This window comes from Rattus norvegicus, chromosome 1 (genome assembly GCF_021556685.1).
Source record: "Rattus norvegicus strain SHRSP/BbbUtx chromosome 1, alternate assembly SHRSP_T2T, whole genome shotgun sequence".
In the NCBI taxonomy this organism is placed as follows: domain Eukaryota; kingdom Metazoa; phylum Chordata; class Mammalia; order Rodentia; family Muridae; genus Rattus; species Rattus norvegicus.
In genome coordinates, this window is record NC_141534.1 from 35054926 (window position 1) to 35075123 (window position 20198).

General features: G+C 50.3%; 1 protein-coding gene across 2 annotated transcripts in view; it reads left to right on the forward strand.

Moving 5' to 3' along the window:
• Nucleotides 1–604: 604 nt before the first annotated feature.
• Nucleotides 605–20198, forward strand: part of Tent4a (terminal nucleotidyltransferase 4A) — a 33459-nt gene continuing 13865 nt past the window's right edge. For both annotated transcript variants that reach the window (NM_001415844.1, NM_001107333.3), the window contains 3 exon segments: nt 605–1468; nt 18292–18415; nt 19171–19217. In NM_001415844.1, the coding sequence (NP_001402773.1) occupies nt 777–1468; nt 18292–18415; nt 19171–19217 (863 nt within the window). In that variant the 5' untranslated portion in view covers nt 605–776.

The window sequence follows — 20198 nt, forward strand, 5'->3', positions numbered from 1 at the left end:
GCGGGAGGGCGGCGGCTCGACCCGCAGCCCAAGCCCAGCGCAGTCGCAACGGTTTCGTTTTCCCAGCTTGCCCGCGACCGCAGCACGCCAGCCGGCGCGGAAACTTCCACCCGGCTCCCTGGCGTTTCTGCGCACGCGCGGCGCGGCCCACACAACGCTTACCCGCACCCCGCCCCCTCCGGCCCCGCCCTGTCTGTCTGGTCTGCAAGCGCCCGCGCCGCCCTCTCTCCGCTGCCGACTAGAACGTGTAGTGCGCAAGCGCGGTAACCAAGGCGGCGCTGTCTAGTGAGGATTTGAAATCCCCGCGCGTGCGCATTGCGTCGCGGCCCGCGAGGGAGGCCGCGCCCCCGCCCCGCCGCCCCCGCGCCGCCTCCCCGCCCCTCATTGGAGCGGAGGCGGCGGCCCCCATCCCTCTCCCTGCCCGGCCGCCGCCGAGGGCGTCTTTCCGCCGCCGTGCGGCAGGAGCACCGTGACTGACTGACGGCCCGGCGCTCTGGGCCCGCCCCCTCGGCCGGTCGCCGCCCCTCCGATGGCCTCTCCCCGCCGCCCGCACGCTACGCCGCCGCCGCCGCGGCCCCCTCGCCCTCCCCGCGCCGCCTGAGCCATCCGGATCGTAGCTGCGCCGCGCGCCCCACCGAGCGCCGCCCGCGCCCATCCGCGCGCACCGGAGCGCGGCCCAGGCCCGTCCGTCCGTCCGTCCGTCCGCGCGGCCGGCCCGGGGCGCGGCGGGGGCGGGGCGCGGCGGGCGGCGCGGGCCCCGCGGGGGCGGCGCGTGGATGGATCCGCGCGTGGCCTGGATCCAGCCCGAGCAGAAGGGGCCGGCCAATGCCCTGTGGATGCAGATCTGGGAGACCTCGCAGGGCGTGGGCCGCGGCGGCTCCGGCTTCGCGTCCTACTTCTGCCTCAACTCGCCGGCGCTGGACACGGCGGCCGCGCCCGGGGCGGCGGGGCGCGCAGCACCAGCAGCAGGAGGCCCGGGGCCGGCACCCGCCGCCTCATCCCCGCCGCCTGCACCCGGCCCCGCCGCGCTGCCCCCGGCGCTGCTGACCGCGCTCGGGCCCGCGGCAGACGGCGCGCGGCGCCTGCACAAGTCCCCGTCGCTGTCGTCGTCGTCTTCGTCGTCGTCCAACGCGGAGTCGGGCACCGAGAGTCCGGGCTGCTCGTCGTCGTCCTCCAGCAGCACCTCGCTCGGCCGCGCCGGCAGCGGCCGCACCTTCTTCAGCTTCGCCGACGGCGCTGCCCACGCGCACCCGGGCCCACGCGGCCCCACGCCCGCCGGCTCGCCGCCGCAGCACCAGTTCCACCCGGGCCGGCGGAAACGTGAGAACAAGGCCAGCACGTACGGTCTCAACTACCTACTGTCCGGCAGCCGCGCGGCCACGCTGAGCGGAGGGGGCGGCCCCGGGGCCCAGGCGGCGCGGCCCGGCACGCCGTGGAAGAGCCGTGCGTACAGCCCAGGCATCCAGGGGTGAGTGCGCCCGAGACGCGGGGCTGCCAGCGTCGCGGGCACTTTAAAAACTCCGTTAGATCAAGATCTACCAGGCCGCGATTGACAGTTCGGGATGGAGGCCTGGGGCTAGACTAGAAAGCGGCTCCTTTCTTTCTTCCCCTCCAGGGCAGGGAAGCGAGTGGGAAGTGTATACCGGTGTTCTTTCCTGTAGGCTAAATCGTGTATTTTAGTGAGGTTGATGGTAAAAATTTTTGGTTCCTATTTTGAGACAGTAGGTTTTGGTAGTGGTGCAGTTTAGCCATCAAGTGTGGTTTAGAAGTGGGGTCGGAGGTTTCCTAGTACGTTTTAATTTTGGGCAGACGGTCACAGAAGGACCATCACCTGGGGTTTCTGAAAACCACCTACTAGCACTCAGGATTTTTTCCTTTGTACTCACAGTAAGGTGTCATTTTCATTTAAAAATTTTCCACACATCCCAGAGGACCTTAGAGGTTTAATGTCCCCAATGACAGCAAGATGGGGGTGTTGGTCTGGAATTGCCCCAGGTGAGACTGCTCTAGTGTGAAGCTCTTCATTCAACCCATTGACTCTTCGGAACATCTAGAAACCAAACAGTCGTTTGTAGTCTCAAGACTGGTGAGCTTGGTTTATCTGAGTTCCTGCAGCTCTAACGGGCATCTAAGCCCCCATCAGGCCTTCTCAGGGAGCTATCCCCAGTTTAAGTCCACCGGATGGTTGCTAGGCCCTGGTACTCTTTTGACTTCTTAGTGAGATGTTTGTGGTTGGCGGTCTGTGGGGAACACTGATACTCTTTAAGGTGGGAATGTTACATAGAAACAATTGTCCACTCTGCAACTTGTTTCACCTACGTTAGATTGGGATTCTTGTGCATGCACTACAGACCCAGGAGGATCCTAGTTTCTTCTGCTGTTTCTCCACAGTGTTTGCTTGTAGAACTTTCTGAGGCAGGTGTGGAGGAACAGATTGTGTGTATCAGTGGACCTTAAGGGAGGTTTCTGGATTGTTACATAACTGTAATGAACATGGTGTCTGCCGTGAGACAGGGCCTGACCCTTGACAGAGTTCCACGTGTGTACTTAAGCACCAACAGCTTATCTGCCCCTGGGTGAGAGTTGTGCCCCTTGAAGTGGTCTCTCTGGTGGTTTGTAAGCTGGTCAGCCTCTGTGTGTTCTTCTGTGGTTTTGTTAGTATGTGCCTCTGTGGGCTAGGTGTGTTTTTAGAGTCTGGGGTGCAGTTGGCATGGGTGGCATGTAGTTCTCTTGAACCCCCAAACCTGGGCCTTTCTTTAAATACGCTTCCTGGTACAGATGAACATTACTACCTAGGTATTCATACTTGGCTCCTGTCACCCCACTCCCACCCAAGTCTATAGTCCTTGATTAGATGCTGTCCCTGGAGCCTGGGTGTCTGTATTTCAAGCACATTGTAACATCTCTGGAGGAGGGCACTCAGGCAGTCAGAGACTGGGGTCTTCTGGGCACTGTGTCCTTCATTGTCAGCATTGTCAGTGCAATGAGGTTCTCCTAGCCCTAACTTTAACAACCATTACTTTCCCCACCCCCAAGAGAGATGATGGCCTGAACTCAGTGGTTACTCTTCTTGCCTGAGCTCTGCCTCAGATCTCCATTTGCTCACTTTGGGGCACTATGGTACAGGTCTTAAGAGGGCTGGCTCAGAAACCAGCTGAGAGTTTGGCCGGGGATGCTGCCCACATACCTTTCCCATGCTTGGTGACTCTTCCTTGTCTGTCTAGGTGGCATATGTCATGATTTTGTTGAATGGTGAATCCTGGAGGAGGAGCTTGCTAGCTAGCTTGGCAGGTGTGCGTAAGAGAGTAGGGTGCCTCTGTCTGTTTCCTACTGTGATGAACCTCTCAGAGGGGTTGGGGAGGAGTTAGTAAACCGGGGGTCAGAAGAGCTGGGCCTATGTGTAAACAGTAAAGGTGGCTCCATTACTGCTTCTATGTGGTTGGTTGGTCTTCCATGATCTGACCTTGGGATGGCAAGAAAGGGACCTGTCTGAAGCTAGTCTTGTGCTGTGTGGGGCAGGCACCAAGCCTTCCTCTGTGGCTTAGCAAGAGACACGAGTTAGCTTGAGTGTGGCCCCAGTTAACAGTGAGGGGCTGTTAGTGAGAGGCGCTGAGCTTTCCTTCTTCCTTGGGGATATGCCTTTCAGAGGGACTCTGCCGACCTCCAGAAAGGACTAGTGGTTTTCTGGTGGGGTGAGAGTCTGGGTCTATGCCTGGTGGACACGTGGCACCTGCGCCATTCAGCTCTCTTTGGGAGGAGTCTGCCCTTGGAAACTGCTTGTTGGCTTGGCCTCCTGAAACTGTTTGACTGCAAGCACATCCTGGGTAGGATGAAGAAAACGGAAAGAGGACAGGGCTTAGTGTGTGAGTGTGGGAAGCTACCCTGAGCATAGCCCTGAAATCTTTGTAAGCCTTGAAACGTGGTATGCATAATGTCAGATGTGCCCTCTGCATGAGCTTCTTACTTAGAGATGGAGGCAGGTATGGGCAGGCTCTACGGGTCCTCCCTTCTCCTTTTCAACTCACTGTGCCTTCTGAGTCCTCAACTCAAAGTATGATTCCTTTGTCCTGGTCAGTCTTCAATGGCTTTACAAGCTGCTTCAGGTTAAAGGTAAAGAACAGAGCCCTGGAAGTGAGGATGGAGTGCCATCCTCACTGGTGTCTTCCATTTAGCGAAATCCTTACTGGTGTCTTCCAGCAGGAGTGCAGTTGGACATGGGAAGGGCTCAGCCCTTGCATGCACCTGCAGCCTCATGGCCTGAGTTGACTCTGTGAAGGTTGCGTCCTTCCAGGTGTGCCTGCAGTGGGCAGCAGTCATACGCAGCTTCTCTGCTGCTCTCTTCACCATGGTTAGTCTTTTAATGTATTCTGTGCCCTCGGTGATGGGAATCCCATTGTCTGTGTGAAGCCTGAGAAGCCTCCAGTGTCAGCAGTTACAGCATGGTTGTGGATGGCGTTCATGGGACCGCCGGGTGGTTCTCTCCCAGCTCCATGCGTTCTCTTTTTGCTGTTCTCTTGTGAGGGAGTCAGAGCTTGATGGAACAACCAGGTTCCCTCTCCTGTAGCACAGTTCCTAACTGCTTTGATAGAAGCAGTGGGCCTTTTCTCAGAAGGCTGCATTGGGAAGGCACAGGTGAGGGCCCAGTGGGTTGTGCTGTGGACACACAGGTGTAGTCACTGTTAGTTCCCTCCCTGTCTTCCTGTGAGCATCAGGGGATGCATGGGAGGCAAGTTGTGATCACTACCTGTGTAGGTGACAGTGGCACCTTATAGGTTTCTTGCATTATAGGTTTCTTTCACAGAGATGCTCAAGGTTGAAGAGGGAGGTAAAAACAGTGTACTACACAGATGCCTTATTGTCATACGGACAGTGTACGACCTTTCTCCAAGCACTGCTCTCTTGTCATGGCCACCGTGGCCAGTCTCCATACAGAACTGGGAAGGCTTGTAAGGTGCTGTTACGGGTGGCAGAGGGGAGTCCCAGAGAACTGCTGAGCCACGGCTTGCTCAGAGGGAGAGCTGACACTGGAAAAGGCTGCCTGGGAGGACAAGGCCAGTCTTCTTTTTGGATTAGAATATTAAACAGGCTGGCACAATCCTTTGGAAAAACGAGAGGCCCTAGGGTTGGGGAGGTTCTGGGTTTGGTTCTTAACACCAAGGAGAAAGCAAATAGAAACAAACAAACAAACAAACAAACAGAAACCATTAAAATAAAAATGGAGGCCCCGGAGTAATTTTGAAGGAAAAACATCTAATGCTCATGCTGTTTAAGTTAGGAGGGGGTCTTGGTGTCCTGCTGCTGTGAACTTTGGATGAAAAAGCAGGGCTGCTTTCCCCTTAGAAACAACACACTTTTGGCTTAAAGTAATTTTTGAGGCAAACACATTTTTATAGATTTTTTTCATACTGTTATTTATGTATTTGGTTTTGATTCTTGTGTATGTGCTTGTGTGAGTTTATGTGCATCACATTTACAAGGGTCTACAGTCGCCAGAAGGGGGCATTGAATTCCTCTGGAACTGTACTTGCAGTCAGCCATGGGCAGCCAGATGTGGGTGTTGGGAATATTCTGGATTCTCCGCAAGTACTCTTAACTGCTGGACAGTCCATCTAGCTCTTTAAGTAGACATTTAAAAGAAAAAAAAAAGGTATAACTTTAAGACTTGTGCTTCAAAGTTTTGGCTATTTGATGACAGATAAGTGCTTTGGGGCAACATCTTGAAAGATTTCATACAAAGTATCCTTTGGGAGCACGGTACCAGTGCACCATGGACAGAAAGGATGCTGTCCTTGGTAAGGTGATATATGTAAGAAAGTAATCTGGGATGCTCAAGTTCACAGACTTATTTTTGATGATGCAGACAGAATTCAAGCTGTAGGAGTGCCCGCCCTTTCCAGGAACCATTTCTAGTGCTTGTTGTGGCTGGTGTTGTCATGATGAGGCCAGGTCAGAGGCTCTGCCCAGTCTGTCAGTGTTGCTTTTCTCTTAAGCAAAGTTGGATGGTAAGCTAACCCCAGAAGGCTGCCTAGGAGAGTGTGGCTTGCAGCAAAGCCAAGATGGTGATGCTCTCTGCATGCCTCTGAGCGGGGTAGCCATGTTGTCTTCCCTTTTGGCATGTGCATAGACTCAAACAGCATTGTGCTCCTGATGCTTCTCCATTGTTCACTGTTCTGTGGTCAGGTAGCAAAGTCCGCTGGTCCTGTGGGCTTGGACCAGTTATCTCCTCAGTCACGTTCTTCTGGTCACTTGAGGACGGCTTGGGTGGGCTGTCCATTCAGCCAGGCAGAGGGCGGAGTGTCAGCTGCTTGTTGTCATACCTGTCTCTAGTGCCCTCTCAGAAGCACATTCCTGCAGTGATGGCTTTGGGGACACTCTTCTTTCTTGGTCCTTCACATCTTCAAGGCCACAAGGTGCCTTGACTCTCTTGTTTCTTGCCAATTAGAGGGGATCCCTTACCTCTAAGGGCGAGCATGATTGCATAGGCCCATTCAGATGATCTGTCTTCAGGCCATGCAATGCAGCATGGGACACGATCTACCACACAGACATTGTTTAGTAGGAAGACAGCACTGTTGTGGGAAGAAGAGGCCATGGTTGTCTTGCCCAATACTGTTTTCTGCTTGGACATTAGCCCATTGCAGTGACTCTTGCATTTGCCAGTCCTGTCTTCTGGCTTGATTGACACCCCTGAAGCTGGGCTGATTGATGGCAAGAACAGTGTGCACTTTTCTGTGCCTCTCACAGATGAACCATTCTTTAGTCTGCCATTTAAAACAGTTTACACAAGAGTCACATGATTGCACAGAAACTGTTCCAGCCATGAGGACACCTGCATTGATCAGATTGTCTTGGTGGCCCATTTAAGCTGCCATTTGGTAATGAAAAAACCCCATCGTTGCTCTGTATAAGATGTGGCCAACACCTGATCTGCAAGCTCTGTTGATGGGGATGGTGGTTTGCCTATGGCCTCCATTGCAAAACATGTGCCACCTCCTCGAGCCAAAAGACCACCTCAATTCAATTCTTGCCTCGTCTCTTCCTGAGCCCCCATCTGAATCTTCTAATTCCTATGGAGTTAGCTTCTATTGTACCCTGCCTACCTACACTCCTAGCACCAAAGACATGCATACTAAGAAAGGTGAAAAAGACAAATAGATTTTGTGTGCAAAAGTAAAGAAAACTTTAGTTGTTTGTCTTGGGCATTTTAAACATAGATTGTAAGTTTTGCAGTGATTTTAAAATACAAAACAGTATAGCATGTTAGTTTCTGTGAGTGTAACTAAGACCCATAGTGCAGGATGAAAAGAGTGACAAACACACAGGATGAAAAACACATAGAAAAGTCTCATGTGGCATCTGAAAGGCATTTCCATTTGCTTATATTATTTTTGTTTTTAAAAATTGGGTAACAGAAAAATTAAAAAAAAATAAAACCTGGGTAAATTTGGAGACCAAATGGACCACCTGCTGAGTGTTGCCGGTCATCTGTGCTGTTTGCTGACCTCCTGGATGGGCTGGACTTTGTCAAGTCTTAGACACATGGGTTCTGCACAGGTTTATCTTTTCCCAGATGGCAGACCCAGCTAGATGGGATGCCCCTATGACATCCTTGAATTAGTGGCTTTTGACACTCGTTTGCCTTTAAAATTTTTTTAAAATTAAATTTACTTACACTCCAAATGTTACCCCACCTCCCAGAATTCTTCGCCCCATCCCCACTCCCCTTTGCCTCTGAAAGGGTGTTCCCCCCTCCACCATCCCCCTTCCCTGGGACATCAAGTCTCTACAGGATTAGGTTCATCCTTTCCACTGAGGCCAGACAAGGCAGTCCCCTGGTACATCTGTACAGGGGGCCACGGACCAGCCCATGTGTGCTCTTTAGTTGGTGACTTAGTCTCTGGGAGCTCTGAGGGGTCGGCGTAAGTAAGTTGAGACTGTTATACTTCCTATTGGGTTGCTGCTTTGCATAACTCTGTGGCTTTTCCTGGTGTTTGTTTTCTGAGAGATAGCAGTTCTAATCCTGGGAATGATTGGGGCAGAGTCTAACTCTTCCCGTTTTTACCTCAGTTTGCAGCATACACTTGATTTTGAGAACATGCTTCATTAGCCCAGTCACATACTCACAAGTCTGGTTCTGGCTGGTTTTACCTGGGCTCTAACTCCCCCACCTCAGTTTCCCCGCCTGAGGAGTAGGGCCGGTGATATAACTCATAATCAGTTTATGTGAGAAAGGCTGCTCCTTCCCCTTTTCCTTCTCTAAGGAAATAGAAACCAAAAATGGGCCACAGGAATGCCACCTTCTTCTTCCCTTTCTTAAGTAGACAATGCTACAGACCCAAGCTCCATGTCCTAGAGAGGAGAGGAGGATGTGGACTCAGCTGAGACCAGTGTTGACACTGGGGAGTTCTGGGATCCCCCTCATCCGCAATCCTTGTATTTTAAATGAGGACAGCACTTTAGTGAGTCCAGTGTGTGTGTGTGTGTGTGTGTGTCTGTCTGTCTGTCTGTCTGTGTGTGTGTGTGTGTGCGCGCGCGTGTGTGTGTACACTGTGCTGAAACTGAATTAGCTTGGTTTCGATTCTTAGTCTCTGCTCAGAGTGGAGGACCTAGTGGCCGTGGATGACCCTTACTCTGAGTTCTTTCCTACTTCCTACACAGAGTTACTGGGTTTGGAAGGAAGATAGCAGTGTGCCCGGAAGCCACAACAGCGCAGGGTGGTGCAGTCCTGTGCAGAGGAGGACATGCAGAGTCTGCCTGGGCAGTGGCCACTCTTCATGTGAATCGTTCAGCGCTTGGAGGGTGGCCAGTACAGGTGAAGAACTCAATTGAACTTTAATTTATTGATTTGTTTTGTGGCATTGGGAATCAAGCTGAGCACCTTGAGCACGCCAGGCAGACATTGTACCAGTGAGCACCCTCCTGAGCCTTACTTAATTTTAGTTAAAATTTAAATGGCCCTGTGTTTGGACAGTGCTGGTTTTGTGTAACTATGTTTTATTTGAAACACTTTAACTCAGTTGCTGAAATAAATTGAAATTCAAGCGCAGTAAAAAAAAGTGTTGCTCAGCAAGTTGCTATGGAGAAAGCTCTAGAGTTCATGTTTCTGAGTTTCCAATGCAAATCCTTTATGAAAGGCATCAGTTTCATGACTGAAGCCACATGGGGTAGGGAGAGTGAGCTCAGAGCCACTCTGAGAAGTGGATCATTTCTGGTCAGCTTGCAGAAGATGGAGGAGTGGTCTGCTAGTGGTTTTGCGAATAGGTTGGCCTTCCTGGTCTCTCCCAGTTCCAATATCTTTCCTGCCACCGTCTCCCAGCAGCCTCTGCACAAAGATGCTAGTGAGCTCTGCTCCGCTTGCCTCTTTGACTTCCTGGTTCATGGCCACACAGAAGCAGTATTTCTTGTGTTTTACTGACACAGCTAAAATGGTTTAGCCAAGAGGTCTGCACATGTGCATGTTGCTGTTGCTGAGGGAGATGGCTACCACAGACTGAGGATTTGGCAAGGCACTAGGCAAACCAAAGGTATGCCTCGTATGAATTATACGAGGCCTTTCCTGTGCCAGGGATTGCCTTTCCCAATAAAAGAGAGATGAAGAAGCTGTGAGATTCTGCCTTGCAGAGTCTTACCTGACATTTCCTGGAAGAACCAGGCATCCCTGTAATCCCAGCAACAGCTCGTTTGAACGAGATGAGAGTATTTTTCAGGAGATGCTCTGTCTGGTCCAAGGGTCACCTAGGAAGTGACGGAACTGGGCTCAGATGCAGGCTTCTTGTCTGGCAAGTCCATGCACTTTACCAGTGCCATCCAGAGGGTGAGAGGGGACATGGACTGAGAGTCAGAAGCTTGATTTGGTGGAATGGCAGAGACAAGAGGTGAAGCATAATGAAGAGTATTTTGGTCACAGGCATCTTCTCTAAATTGAAGTAACATTTAGAAAGTGAAAAGCAGCTATGATATGGTATCCAGAAGTAAAGAGAGCACTTAGCATGGTCTGGGAAACAAAGGAATCCAGAGTATAGCTACCAGTTACTTGGTGAATGAGTCACCAGAGACTAGTGTGCATAGAAGCAGGACGCCTGGAAGGAGGTCACAGCATTGACACGACACTCAACTATGGGTGGGCTGCTGCACGGTTTGAGGCCTGTGGGGGGCACTTGTGGCTGGAAGGAAACTCACTGTGCAGAGGCTTTCTTTCCTTAGCAGGTGGGCTCCGCCTCTTCCCCTGTGTTCCCACCTGGCTGTGTGGCCTGCTGTACTAGCTAGTCACAGCCTTAGCCGCCCACTGACCCACACCTGGGCATGGCCTATCTGTTACCCCTTTATATAGTGTTTCCTGCTGCTCTGCAGGGTGCAACAGTCCACCCAAAGTTGACCAGCACAGGACTGTCACTTGGAGTCCCTGGCTCACTCATTAACAGGGACTTGCCAAAAAGGTGAGGTTGTTAGGAACAGTGCCTGTGAATTCCAGGCTCTGGCTCCTCTGGAGAGAGGCCAGATGCTGCCAGGACTCTGCCTGGCTTCTGAGCACAGGACTTTGAATGTCCCCAAGGAAGTGAGCGACACTTCTCACTACTCTAGCAGCAGAAGGACAGGGGCCTCTATCCTAGTAGAAAGGGGCTCTTCACCTTTCTGTAAGACAGTTTACAGATGACTTTCAGAGCATTGATGCCTGTTGACTTAGTCATTGTTTCCTGACATAGGGGTAGCCCCTGCTGATGTAAAGTTGGGGCAGTTCTCCTGCCTCAGCCTCTCAGCTGCTGGGATTACAAACATGAGCCATCATTTCTGGTACCAACTTTAAAATAATGGTGTATTGGTAAAACTGGTTCACGTTCTCAAACGTGGAAGCTTTAAGTAACTCAGTCCCATCACCCAGAAGTCACCAGGTTAATTAGATGGCCATAGCTGTGGATGGCATTGGAGCCATCAACAAAACTCACTAGAGTCATCTTCATGAAAACTTGAGTAAATTATTTTGCTTCAGTGAGAAATGTGCAGTTTCAAATAGAAACACAGGCTCCTGAGAGTGACTGCTGTGGCCAAGAATGTAAAGGCCTTCAGTGCAGAAAGCACTGGTTTGCTCTCAGTTTATGGGCTGAGAAGTCCACCCTTCTGTGTCTTCCCTCCTGACTGATGTAAGGCGTTGCTGTGAGTTTGCTATTGTGTTGTGTACTTTTGTTCACTGGCATTTGTTGGGCCCTTACTGAGCCAGTGTCCCAGGTCCTGTTTTCAGGACTACCTGTGTCGATTTGGGGCAGATTCCAAGTTGCTCCTCAGTGCTCCCTGTCTTGTGCTCTTATTAGCTCTGCAGGGCCAGCCCTGCATCCCTGGACTCCAAGGCATCCGTGTCTTCTGGCCGGGTTCTGGGCTGCTCTGCTCTAACCCTGTGCCTGTAATTTCTGCCTGATAGGTTGTTTAGTAGTTCTTTGTACTGCATAGCAGCTGCAGCCAGTACCTTTTTATGAAGGGACTGGATAGATATATTTTTGTAGAGTGGATAAGGGCTGTACTCCCTGAAGCCTGTTGTGACTCTGTAGGGTTGCTTGGCTTTCTTCTGTCCTCCGACGCAGGACCTTGTCTCCTCTGGTCTGAAGATTGATACCAAGTGCTGACCTGTCTAGACATCTCTGTCCAAGCAGGTCTCTTTGTGAGGCAGACTTTTCTGGACCTCAGATGCTTGTGCACTGCAGGCTGAAGTTGGCCTACAGTGTAAGAGGCCTTGTTCTTGTGTTCCTGACTCTGCCTTCCTGGGGTGACAAGTGTCTGAATGTTTGTCCATCCTTGGATGCTGCTTGTCCTTGGCTCTGTCACAGACACCCAGCAGCCTCCTCCTGACCCCTGACTTTTCTCTACATTAGGGACATATCCTCTCTGATTTTTTTCTGTGGAGCTGGCAATGAGGTGGCTTTCTCTTCTGGGTTCACTGTTTTCGTGATACACTGTGTTCCTTACGACATCCCTCTTACCCTACCTATGCACAGCATATTTCCCCCTCTGCTCATCTTAATACTTAATAAGTCTTAATACTGACTCGCTGTGGATATTTTCCTATGGAAGCGACCCCCAGCCCCAATCCATCTGCAGTCCTGAAAGTCTACCTGTTCCATGGGATGACCATCCTGTGGCCTACTGGTACTAGATTGTGGGCAGCAGAGGTTTAGACTGAGCTGGGGCACGACCTTGTTGGGACCTGGACTTTGCTTTGAGTTGTTTCAGCTTTCCAGGGTCAGTGCTCTTGGCTTCCCCCCTGGACTTCCTAGAAGGCCTGGTGGCCTCTTGTTTACATTCAGCCCCTGGGGACAAGACTGACCTCCTGGGCTCCAGCATTCAGTCTACTACAGTGTAGGGATGCTGCCTTCTCTTCAGGGTTTCCTTGCCTGGGGGCCCGCTGTTCCTCTCCAGCTGCTGCTTTTCCCTGTCTCAGCGTCAGCACCAGCTCCTTGGAAGGTAGTCCCTGACAACTTGTCCTGTGCCACATGAAACCAGTTTGAATTTCTTCATTACTCCTGTTTTTTCATTTCTCCTATCCCCAGAGAAGACCCTTCTAAAGGGGGGGGGGTGAGTGTGCCCATTTTTCGCCTGTCTGGCTCACTGGTCTGCTGTCTGAGCCATACAGGAGGTCCTCAGTAAGTAACTGTAGCATGCAGGTCACTTCTGCTTTCTGTACTGCAGTACTGGCAGAAACCTCTGGACCTGTTGGATTATTTTCTCTCCCTCTGTCTAAATTCTTGTCTTTTCTTTCTATATTTTTGGTAAATTTCCACTGTTAGGGTTCCTCTTTTCTCATAAGGTCCTTTTTGTTGTCTTGAGTCTCTGGTGGTTGAGACCCAGAGGACAGATACCACTGCCCTGGTCCCAATTTCCATATGTGGGGCTGTGTGCAGAGTGGTTGACAGTAGTGCCAGGGTCACACAGGAGAGGCCCAAGCAGCTGCCGAGTGCAGCTTCTTTTTTGACTGCAGCAGCAGAACTCCCTGCATAGTCCCTGGATTGTGCCTCTAAGGAGGCTGAAGGGTAAAGGGGCTGCCTGCTAAGGGGCTAAGTCATTGGGAATCACCCCACCCCCAACCCCGTGTGGAAAGGTTGCCCTAAAGCAGTATGTCTGAGCAAGGCCGGTGTCTGTGTTTGAGTTTTCTGCAGTAGCCCATGGCATGGAGTGGATGTGGGTTGTGTCTCTTAGGTCCAATGCAAAGCAGCCCAGTCCTGCTGAATGCTTTTCAGTATGCTCAGTGTCTAAGTACTGGCACTGGCTTCATCTGGTTCAGGGCTCACCAGACTTCCTCTGTAGAGACCCAGGGGCTGTAGCCACGTCAGAGGCATTGCCAGCACTGCAGAGGGAAGTGCGTCATACTTTAGTTAACACTTTACTCATGATGTACCTGCTGTTGAGGAGTGATGCTTTTGCTTTGCCTGCTGAGTGGCTCTGGGGCTTTCTCAGTGTCCTTGGACTTGCTCTGCCCTGGGACAGTCTTGAGTCACCAACCATGGACATAGTGCCTCTTATAATCCCTCCCTTGTTAGGCTCTGGAAGGCTCTTGGACATCTATTTGTTCAGAGCCCAGGTTGGCAATGTTAATCAGAAAGCTGCAGAGCCCTCTCTGTCTTGTGTATTAACCTGTTGTAGTTAGCTCTAACTGTGAACTTGACCAGACTGGCCTTTGGGTGTATCTGTGGAGGATTGGCTTCTTGTTAATTATGTGGGACGGACCCCACCCTATAGAAGACAATCACCATTACTGGCAGGTGGTCCTGGGCTATCTGAGAAGTCTAAGCATGAGCCTGAGTGAGCCAGCAGGCACCATTCCCCTGCATTTTTGCTTCAGGTTTGCTGAGTTCTTGCTGTTTGATATCCCTCAATGATAGACTGCAACCTGGAGGTGAAGGCCACATAGTGATGGCGGTGACCTGGAAGTATACCCACCTGGTGATGGACTGTGATCTAGAAGTATAGCCACATAGTGATGGACTGTGACCTGGAAATATAGCCACTTAAACCCTTTCCTTCCCAAAGTGTTTTATCATAACAGCACTATTTTAACCCTAGCCTCCATTGCCTGCCCCAAGGAGTAGCTGCTACACAGAGATCTTCCTTCTCTTTTTAGCTTTCTCAGGCCAAGCCCTGACCTATGCAGTATAGCAGTCATATCCACCCCACCCCCTTTCTTCAGACCTCGTGCTCTCTACCATCTAGAGCCCTGTGTAGAAGATAGGTACCAGAGAGCTTCCTGTAGCAACTCAGAACAGCTAGTGGGAGTCCCCCCATACACCCATGGGCTCAGTTCCAGCCTACAGCCTGACACTTATTTTGAGCCTGCAGTTTAAAAAAAAGTGTTTGATAGTCTGAGACAAGGTTTTCTAATTTGTTTCTGATTCGGAGATTTGATACTAGTTGCCATGTGATATAATTAAATACAATCAATTTATAATTAGTTCATTAACCATGTCAGTTAATGGTGCTTTAAAGATTATCCACCCTCAGAATCACAGAAGTAGCTCACTCATTCTTCTGTAGGCACCTGTGTGCCTTGCTTAGCAGCCCCTTCCTTCTGCTGTATGAAAGAAAGCTGCAAGACTGTCCTGACTGCTCTGCGTACACTACTAGGTACTAACCTGCTGCTGTTAGCTTTAACTGTTAGCTTGACAGGGTGTGTGTGTGTGTGTGTGTGTCTGTGTCTGTGTCTGTGTCTGTGTCTGTGTCTGTGTCTGTGTGTGCACGCGTGCGCGCGTGTGTGAGAGAGAATATTAATGAATGAATGAATAAATAAATGAATGAATTGTTTAATTCCAATTATTTTTACCAAGGAACTATTTTCTGGCAAAAATGGTTCCCAAAGTAAGGGGTTTTGGTCTCAGAAACTACTGATTTTAAAGTTTTTTGAGGCTGGTTCTAGTGAACCACACCTTTAATGCCAGCACTAGGGAGGCAAAGGCAAGTGGATGTATCTGAGTTCAAGGCTAGCCTGGTCAACATAGCAAGTTTCAGGTCAGTCACAGCTATGGAGTAAGATCATCTCTGAAACCAGCAAGAGTAAACACTGAAGAAGTTTGAGGAGGGGAGAAAATGAATTGACAGTTGAGGAATTGAGGGGGTTTCAGAGTTTTGATTAGCAGAGGCTGGAAAGGGAGATTGGCATTGAAGTCAATGCAGGTCCTCGAAATCACTTTCCAGTAGAATTGGGAACTGATGGGATGAGTGGGCAATTCTGTGGGGAAAGGTGGTAAACATGACAGGTGTAGAGCCATGGGCCTGTGGACAGCAGAGAAGCCACGGGCCAGCAGCTCCAGCAGCTCACAGTTGGTGAATTACATGCTGTGGCAACACCCAGGGAGGGCCAGTTATTTATAAATTTCTCAGTTATTTAATTTCTCTTTCCTGTGGGTGCTTTCTCGCTTGTGCGCTCTCTTTCTCCCTCTCTTTCTCCCTCTCTCTCTCCCCCTCCCTCCCTCCCTCTCCTTTTATTTTATGTATATGAGTGTTTTGCCTGCATGTGTGTCTGTGTACCATCTGAGATCCTGGTGCTCTAGGGCTGGGGGTTTGGGGGTGGTGGTGGTGGTTGGAAGAACATGTTGGGTCTCCTGGAATTGGAGTACAAATGGTTAGGAGCCTCCATGGGTGCTGGGAACAGAACCTGGGACCTCTTAACTCCTTAGCCCTATCTCCAGCACCAACCCCCTTTTCTTTTGATAAAGGTGCTGTGTGGAGCCTGCTGTGACATTTGGGTGTTCCTCTGCCTGTGTTGTGTGGTTCTTGTGCCTCAGCCATCCTTGCTGCAGGCTGTGGCTCTGCTTCTGCTCTGTGTCTCCTTGTGCTCTTTACTGATGTCGTGCAGCTGCTGACCAAAAGTTGAGAACAAAGGCAGCACCTTCAAACAGCTTACAAGGGGCGCTTGTTTTGAGTGGGGGAGCCCACACCTGAAGGTCTGGGATCCTTGCAGTAGAGAAGGAGTCAGTTTTGCCCAGGTAGGAACTGAGGGGAGGGCATAGGAACCAGGAACCTAAGGTAGGAGCTGTGTCAGCCAGCTCGGATTTACTTGGATTATGTAGGACAGCATTCTCAAAGTGAAAACCATCCTCTTAGGATGGCCATCACTTCCCTTAGTAGCTGGATTTGGTATGGAGAGATTTGGTTTGGCTTTATAGCTGGGATCCTTTCTTCTGAAGAATAGCCCAGAGATCCAAGCTCCATGTCTCTGACTTGGGCATTAAAGACAGAAACTGATGGAATATACAGAAACCGTGAGAAAATCTGTCATCTCCTTTTCTGGTGTTCTGAGATGGTCTCATGTGGTCCAGGCTGGCTCCGACTCTTGCCTCCACCTCTCAAGTGCTGGATTAGAGACAGGGGCTGCCACACTCCTCATGCAGTTGGAGACTGGCAGGCCCCAGGATGTGAAGGTGAAGCTCTGGCACTGTGAGCGCACAGGCCTCTCGCACACCTCTGCCTGCTTCCTTCCTCTGACCCTGTGGAGGCTCCCATCAAGCTTCCAGCCACCTGAAGCCAAGAGGTTTCACAGCATGGTCCCTTAGCTGGGGGTGCCTTACCTGCACAGATATAGCTTTCCGTGCTGATGGCAAGCCCTGTGGATGTAGCAGAATTGTGATTGACTCCTACTGGCTGTAGGATGCCGGCCCTAACCCATGAGAGGGACAGGAGGCAGCCATAGGCTCTTAAGGGGTGACCAGACGTGAAGTGATGCTGTACTTCCTCTTCCCATGTCTGCTAACAGCCGCTGTCAATCGTCAGACTTCTTGTCCTCCATGACTACACTTTGGTGGTGTCTTAGTGACCCTGCTCGGTTTTGGAAAAGGCCAACAGGAGGCTTAAAGGCAGTCCAGCAGCAGTGTCCAGTACTGAGAACACAGAACACATATTCTTGACGGATTTCCGCCCCCCTAGAGCAGTTTGTAATATTTATATCCCACTTATCATACTTCAGAAAGATATCTGCCTCACTGATAGGACCAAAGCACTGGACAGGACACTGTTTTACTGGGCACCACTTCTTGCTCTGGGCCTTACTTCTCCCTGGAGGAATGCCAGCCACTTCCTTCTTGGCCCAAGCGAGTGATCAGATGTCTGATTGTACACTGTGGGTTTTATTAATGGCAGGGTTTTTGCTGTGGATCAGAGGACACCTTTCCTTTCTGGAGAGTCAGGGAACTCCCTACTTACTGGTAAAGATGCACCTGAGCAAGGCAGCCCAGCACAAGGCCTGGGTGTGTGTGTGTGACTGCCTTATGCTGGTCGGGCCATCCTTATGTGCCACTTGCTAGTGAGACCTTGAGCCATGTTTTGGCTATTGGACCTCTCTGTCTACAGGATGTTTGAATGTGGCCAGTTTGAGCTATACATGAGATTTTCGTGAGCTAGCCTCAGTGCTGTGTTGTGACTGGGCCAGTTATTTAATTTCTCTTTCTGTGTTTGAACCTTGCTCTCAGGCTTTGAACTCTGTTGTTCTTACTCTGATCTCCTCCACTCTGGACTTAGTGCACAGCCAGCAGCAGCTCCTGTGGATTTGTGTGTCTCTCCTGTCTCAGGCTGTGTGTGCTGCCTACCATGAGGTGTACAGGGAAGTGCCCTTGTGACTCAGGATGCCTTGGCTGGCTGCTGTACTGCACTGCATGTACTGCCATGAGTGTAGCTTTCAGACTGACATTGTTTTAAATGCATCTTTAAAGGTTAGCCATAAATACATTAATGTTTGGACTTGACAAGAATTCATCAGTGGAGCTACACCATACTGTGAGATTTTATTTTATTTATGTTCGTAGAAAAGCAGCTGGGGCTGAAAAGATACCTTGGCAGTTAGGAGCAATGGGTGTTCTTGCAGAGGACGGGCTTGGTTCCTAACACCCACGGTTCAGCTCACTGCTGTGTATAACTAATTCTGGGGGACCTGATGGCCTCTGAGGGCACTGTGTGTCCAACTGTACATAGACATATGTGCAGGCAAAACTCCATACACATACAATAAATACTAATAAATAAGCTGGACTTTTGTAATTTCATTTTATGTGTATGAATGTTTGGTACATATCAGTGTAACGTGTGTGTACTGTGCCCTCAGAGTTCAGAAGAGGGCATCAGGTCCTTTAGAACCAGGCTTACAAAGGCTCGTGAGCCACCATATAGCTGCTGGGAATTGAACCTGGGTTCCTCTAGAAGAGTAGCAAGTGTTCTTAACAGCCAGAAGCTGGGTTCTGAGTGGTTCCACCTATATTTTGATCTATAGGAAAAGGTAGAGAATAATGCTCAGTGGTAACTCTCACTTTTCTCTTTATCCACCAGGCTCCATGAGGAGATAATTGACTTTTATAACTTCATGTCCCCTTGTCCTGAAGAAGCAGCCATGAGAAGGGAGGTGGTGAAGCGCATCGAAACTGTGGTGAAAGACCTCTGGCCCTCGGCTGACGTACGTATCCTGTTCACCTGCCAGTGGGAACGCCCTGGGGTTGTGTCAGCTTTGTCCAGTACATTCCCGCTTCCTATTACCACAGGCACAGTCCTGGGCAGCATTACCTGGGGACTGCTTAGACAGTCACTCTCCACTCTACTGCTGCATCTAGCCCTGGTGTAGTCCAGCCTTTGCTTAGCCCACGAAACCCATAAATATGAGTATTTAGGTTCTCATAGCCATTCGTTCGTTCTGCCCTCCCCTCCTATTTCGTTCTTGTTTTAAAATCAGGTTAAGGTTAGAAATCTCCCTCCTGCTCTGCCCACACTTGTGTTCACAGCATGGAACATGTTTGTTTCATTAGAAATTGCAAGTGCCAGCAGAGCATGGGGGCCAATGCCTTTGGTCCCAGCCATCAGGTGGCAGAAGCTGGGAGTTTGAGGCTCCAGTGGACTACCTAGAGAAACCGTCTCAAAACATAACAGAACACAAGCGTTGCCTGCTATGCACCCTCACATGAATGAGTGTGTGTCTGGAAAGGAGACTTGCCGACTTGTAGTCCTTGGTGCAGGCAGCCTGTGGTATGTCAGCTGACCAGGTAGCTAGCTAATCACCTGGCCTGGATTTTGATATAAATGTACAAAGAATTTTCTAGTTTGTTGCAACGTTTCACCTGCTCCTCCCCCTAATGTCCAAGCTGGTTTTGTTTGTCCTCATGTTTTGCAAGGCATGATGGGAGCCTGCTGACTTGAACTGTGGGACTTCTCTTTTAGGTGCAGATATTTGGCAGCTTTAGCACAGGCCTCTATCTTCCAACAAGGTGAGTGTCAGCTGCGGCACACTTGGGTGTTGGTTTATGGGATGGCAGTGGCTTTGTGCTTCTGAGGCTTGAATAACCAGCTAAAGGGAAGGATTACAGAGCACAGGGGAAATAGGCAGAAAGTAAAATTTATCAGCCTTAGTATTAAGGCAGCAGATTGCTTGTTTGGCATTTTTCTTCTTGCATTTAATTTCTTACAGAACAGAAATGTTGGGCATTAGAGGCATAAAATGATTGGGAACTGCCTTACTTACTATGAAACAGGAGGATGGGCCGGCTGAATTGTAAACTGCAGAAGCTTGCTTGGCTCTCAGTTCTGGGGACTGAAAAGTCTAAGATTCAGAGGCCATAGTTGGGTCAAACTTTGCTTTTTATAACAACCCATGTAGCAGTGGTCTTGATTCATGTATGAAGACATTGCCCCAGAACTTACTCAGGAAGTAGAACGGCCTGTACTGTTGATGGGGGCCACGTTTCAGTGGGAGTCTGGGGTTGTGATAGTGAATAGAAAGTGTTAATGAACATTCAAGCACATTCTGTTAGAACAGTATTTCATGAAGATCTTTATATAGAAGAAGTGTTGGATTTACATCCTAAGATTGTCTTCTGGGTTCGTGTTTTCATATGCATAATCTATAGGTGGCTTTTGTTGTGCATGCCAGTTAGCGTTTGGAGCTAGCTTGTTAGCATAGCATTGGCTAAGAAGTCAGGACTCGGGGGCTGGCATGGGCAAAGGCCCTAGAAGCCAAGTGGATCAAAAGTCTTCAGGCATCTCCAGGCCATGAAGCAGGAGCCAGTGACGATGTATAGATAGCGGGGATTCCTGGGGCTCTGAGGGCTTTTTCACTCTGGCTTTAGATGACTCTAGAGCTGCATTTGTGCCCAAGGCTTAGGTGCTTACCTGTACCTGGTGGATGTACAGGCAATGTGCTGTGGTGCTGGCCTTCCACATGGGAGGTCACCTCCTGGTGAGGTGTGTTA